General features: G+C 38.8%; 1 protein-coding gene across 5 annotated transcripts; it reads left to right on the top strand.

Annotated features, from left to right (window-relative positions):
• The first annotated feature begins 3,035 nt into the window (after nucleotides 1–3,035).
• LOC133313072 (cytochrome P450 78A3-like) lies at nucleotides 3,036–5,234 on the top strand. Of its 5 annotated transcripts, none has more exons than XM_061514388.1 (3): nucleotides 3,036–3,303; nucleotides 3,385–4,180; nucleotides 4,316–5,234. In XM_061514388.1, the coding sequence occupies exons 1-3, from the start codon at nucleotides 3,140–3,142 to the stop codon at nucleotides 4,949–4,951; spliced, it is 1,596 nt and encodes a 531-aa protein (XP_061370372.1). In that variant the 5' UTR covers nucleotides 3,036–3,139; the 3' UTR covers nucleotides 4,952–5,234. The 5 variants fall into 5 exon arrangements, with proteins under 5 accessions (XP_061370372.1, XP_061370371.1, XP_061370373.1 ...); XM_061514387.1 differs by having other exon boundaries at nucleotides 3,036–3,306; XM_061514389.1 differs by having other exon boundaries at nucleotides 3,036–3,309; nucleotides 3,400–4,180.

The following is a 5,234-nucleotide window of genomic DNA, read 5'->3' as shown; positions in this document are numbered from 1 at the left end:
ACGGGCTGAACCCGTTTTGACCCACTTCTAGGTGGGGCGGGTTGAGGTACCCAACCCGTCCCATTTTGGCGGGTTAATCCGCCGAGCTCAACCCATATTGCCACCCTTAGTTTATAGTATGACACAACCAATTTCATACAACATGATATAACTATTTCCCACAAATATTTTTGGACATATTAGGGAATACGTGGTTTTCTAAAAGATAAAATTTTCAATATTAATATCGCATTTGAATCCTACTTCTTGTTCCACTTTATTATTTGGTTAGACCATTAGGGGCTGTTTGGTACGTGGCTATTGCAGGATTCTCAGGAAACTGAATTTTTCTAAATTTTAAATTTTTGAATATTATCGTAAACTGAATGTAAAAATTATATTTTTGAAAATCGAGATTTCCGGACAAAACAAAATTTCTCCTCTACCAAACGCCCCCTTAAGGATTGGGTTTGATCACACATGACGGTTTTTTTTGAAACGAGTGTTGAAAGATGATGATTGTGCAGGATGCTATGCAAGATGATGAATTTGAGGCTAAATGTTTTAATTGGCTGGGACAAATGAGGAATATCTAAAAGACACTTTGATGTTCAAGTCATTATGTGAGTACGTGAGCTATGAGCTTTTGTTAAGATAAAATAGATTAGATAATCATACTTGAGTCTCAAGTCGGTGGTTAATTTTTCTACTTACGACAATATTTAATCTCATTGGTCAACCGAAGTGGCTCTTAATTATTATCTCGTGTGCAAAACGTCTACTCGTGGACAACATCTTATAGGTGTAACTGGAATCATGTGCTTTAGCCAAGTTATTATGGTAACAGAGCTTTGAGCCGTTGATACCGTAAATACCTGCGAGATGATATTGACATAAGATAATCGCATTTCCTTGACCTTGAAGTCTTAATTCTCGTGCCGCTTGTGTCATGTATGAACTGAACTTTATATCTCGTGTGAAATTAGTTCAGATCAATTATTATGTTTGGAATCTCATTGGTTGTATGGGAAACAAATATGGGGTTTATAAGTCCTTGTGCACTCTCATCCTTTAAGCTAGCTTTTGAGGTGATGTATCCCAAGATTTTTATCAAATAGTATCAGACATTTCACCACGCTCCGCAATCTCGACACACACGCAGGCTGGCTTTGCGCTACTCTTTTACTAGCCCCGGGAAATCACTACAATGCTCGCGTCGCCGCCCACACCGCTCAATTGCAACCGGAAGACATAGTTGAACCATGTAAAAAATCACTTGAATCCAAAACCTTAAAGATGTTAAGTAAAGAATTTTTTAACGATTTATATTATTCTCTAACCTAATATATTATACAAATTAATATTCTTTGCAAATCCTCCATATTAATAACGATTTTTTTATTTTCTTTTTCTTCAGGTCTTTTCTCCTTTTTCCATCAATGGTTCCATATAATCCGTATCATCATTCATATATTAAAAAATGTGCGTGAAAGTAAACTTTCCTCTATTATTATATATATTGTGTTCAAAGAAGAATTTTGAATGAACTTTCATTGCGGTCTTCGATTGTTTTTTTAAAATATGAATATATATAGCTCTTAACAAAATTATTTTATTATTTATTTATTTAATAATAAAAAATTGAAAATGGGAAAAAAAAAGAATCGAAGGGGGAGAGGCCATACTGAGATACTGAAACTGATACTGAGTACTCAGTGCCTAAAAGCAATGTATGAGAGCCATAAGTGGATGGGCCTCATGGGCCTCATGTGCCTTCACACTCTAAGTCGCATCACGCAGACAGTGTCGCGCCACACGATACCCACGTGTCAGACATCCCAACCTGAATTTTTACTGCTCCCACGTTAATTTGTCGTACCAGGATGTCTTTTCCCCCACGCGCTCACCATCTCTCCCACACCTCACCGCCCTACCCAGCCAGCCAACAAACACAAAGCCCTCCTCAAAACAAAAAATAGAAAATAAATTACTACATATTATGTACTTCAATATATATATATATATATATATATATATATATATATATATATATATATATTGTTCCAGATCTATTATGAAGAGTGATCTGTTATTAGCTTGAAGTTGCCCCAATTAATCAAACTGAAATGGTTTACTTTAATATATGAGTGTAAAAAACACTTAAACACAAATGAAATAATAAAAACTGAAGTTGTTAGGCCATCATAATAGTGCTGCTGTCACTGAATTCATGAGTGTCTCGATAAGATAACCAAGTGAGGGGATAACGACATAAGCGCAGCTTTAGTTTCCTAAATGTTGGGGGCGTTAATGGAGGTGTTAATCATGAGCTCTTCCTAATAAATAAAACATACACATAATAGGCTACCATGCGTTTCTATTTTTCTACAATTTTTTTTTTTTATAAAAAATTTAGTAAGCTACTTGAAATTAATATGCATGTGATTTTGTAGACTATTTTGCGTTATTTTAATACTTACATAACCATTTCATACAAATTTTAAAACGATACATCATATACCACGCAACTAACTTAAACAAACATTGTCCTTAGTCCTTACTCAAAAAGGCTTACATAAATAACAAAAGAAAAATCATGCTATCCTAAATAAAATGAACATCAGCGGCAACAAATAGGTAAAAGAAAAAGAAAATGGTACGACACATACACACCAAAGAAGCACAGCAAGGGCGCGTGAATCCAAAACTTGACCCAATCTAGGAGCTTACTTTTTCCAAGATTACGTCATGCACTCGTGGCGGCGCAGTTCATAAGACTTCTCCAAAAAATAAAACTAAAACTAAAACTTACCTATTAATTTCTTCTATAAAACCCCACTAAATAATTAAATTACTGATTAATAACAATAATACCTATCATTTTCAGTATATATATTATTTTTCCCCGTTATATACGGTCTATTAGTAAAGTGTGAGTCTTGGTATGTAACATAAACCATAACGGTTATGATTTTACCTCTCCCTCTTCTCTTCCTTCCCTATATATATTCCTCAACGAACCTCCACCACACTCACCTCTCCTCCTTTTCACACTCACCACAATTCTCCCTAAAGAAATTAAAAAAAAAAAAAAAAAACTTCTCTCCCTTTCTCCCTCTCTCTCTCTCTGACTATTTAGCAAACACTTTGAATCCCAACCATGAATACCCACATTGATAACCTCTGTGTGTTTGCCTTGGCCTCCAAATGCACACAAGAAAACATTGCATGGTCAATTTTTGTCATGGCTTCACTCTGGCTAACCATGACTTTCTTTCACTGGTCTCACCCTGGTGGTCCTGCTTGGGGCAAGTACTACTACTACTCCACATGGAGAAAAACCACCACCAACAACAACAACAACCTTAACCTTCCCTCTTCTAATGTCTCAAACACCAACAACATTAAAAAGAACAACACAATGATTCCTGGTCCAAAAGGGTACCCTTTTATTGGAAGCATGAACCTCATGACCTCACTAGCACACCACCGTATAGCAGCGGCGGCGAAAGCATGCAGAGCCACAAGACTCATGGCCTTCAGCCTCGGCGAAACACGTGCTATTGTCACGTGCAACCCCGACGTTGCTAAAGAGATTCTTAATAGCTCTGTTTTCGCTGATCGTCCTATAAAGGAATCTGCTTACAGCCTCATGTTCAACCGCGCCATCGGTTTCGCCCCTTACGGCGTTTACTGGCGAACCCTGAGGAGAATCGCCGCCACGCACCTCTTCTGCCCCAAACAAATCAAGGCCTCGGAGATTCAACGCTCTGAGATCGCCACACAAATTATCCACGCCTTCACGAACCGCCACAACAACAACCACGGTTCTTTCGCGGTTCGACCGGTGCTGAAGGAAGCGTCGCTAAATAACATGATGTGGTCGGTGTTTGGACAACGGTATAAGGTAGACGAGGCAAACAGTGGAATGGAGGAGCTGAGTGGATTAGTGGAACAAGGGTATGACTTATTGGGTACCCTTAATTGGGGTGATCACTTACCCTGGCTTAAAGACTTTGATGCTCAAAAAATCCGGTTCGCTTGTTCCGAACTTGTCCCCAAGGTGAACCGGTTCGTTGGTTCAATCATCGCCGACCACCGAGCCGACATAACCCAAACCAACATGGATTTCGTTCATGTCTTGCTCTCTCTCCAAGGACCAGATAAGTTGTCTGAATCCGACATGATTGCTGTCCTCTGGGTAAGTTCTTTATTCAAAAATAAATAAAATAATGTAACACTATTTTATTTTATTTCATTGGTCAATGTTTTATGTAAAAAAAATATTGTTTTTGTGTTACTAAAAAAATTAATTAAATTTTTTTTTTGGAGGCAGGAAATGATATTTAGAGGGACGGATACTGTGGCGGTTTTGATTGAGTGGATACTAGCAAGGATTGTGCTTCATCCTGAGGTTCAAGAGAAGGTGCAAGCGGAGCTTGACCGTGTAATTGGTGGTGGGTCACGTGACATCAGGGAGGAGGATGTGACGGCGATGGTGTACCTTCCGGCGGTGGTTAAGGAGGTCCTGAGACTGCATCCTCCGGGCCCACTTCTCTCGTGGGCCCGTTTGGCAATAACTAATACAACCATTGATGGGTATCATGTGCCTGCGGGGACCACTGCCATGGTTAATATGTGGGCCATAACTCGGGACCCAGAGGTGTGGAGGGACCCACTTGAATTTATGCCAGAGAGGTTTTTGGGCAAAGGGGTCGAGTTTTCTGTTTTCGGGTCGGATCTGAGGCTGGCTCCGTTCGGGTCGGGTAGAAGGACTTGTCCCGGGAAGACTTTGGGTTTGAGTACTGTGACCTTCTGGGTTGCTAGGCTTTTACACGAGTTTGAATGGCTACCGTCTGATGATAATGAGGTTGATCTAACGGAGGTGCTGAGGCTCTCTAGTGAAATGGCTAACCCTCTCACTGTTAAAGTGCGCACTAGGCGTGGGTTAAACTTATCTAAGTTAAGTTGAAACTTTGTTTTAATTTAATGTAATGAAAAAAAACAAAAACAAAAAACAAAAAAAGAGAGATGGTTGGTTTCAAATATATGGCACTTGGGAGCCACTAAATGTTAAGAGAATCAGTGAATGAAGGTAGAATACGGTAGAAGACTGGGTTAGCTCTGTCTCTGTTATATGGTCATTAGGTTTTCTATCTTTCTTTTCTTAATTTGTTTTTAATTTGACAGTCAAGTCTCAAGTGTCAACTTGTCTAATTATCAAAGATTAAGAAAATCTATTTCCATTGTAAATA

This window comes from Gastrolobium bilobum, unplaced genomic scaffold (assembly GCF_033153095.1).
Source record: "Gastrolobium bilobum isolate Gb01-03AN ecotype WA unplaced genomic scaffold, APGP_CSIRO_Gbil_v1 utg5634, whole genome shotgun sequence".
NCBI classification, from domain to species: domain Eukaryota; kingdom Viridiplantae; phylum Streptophyta; class Magnoliopsida; order Fabales; family Fabaceae; genus Gastrolobium; species Gastrolobium bilobum.
Note: the sequence above shows the minus strand (reverse complement) of the source record. Positions and strands in the feature narration are given on the sequence as shown.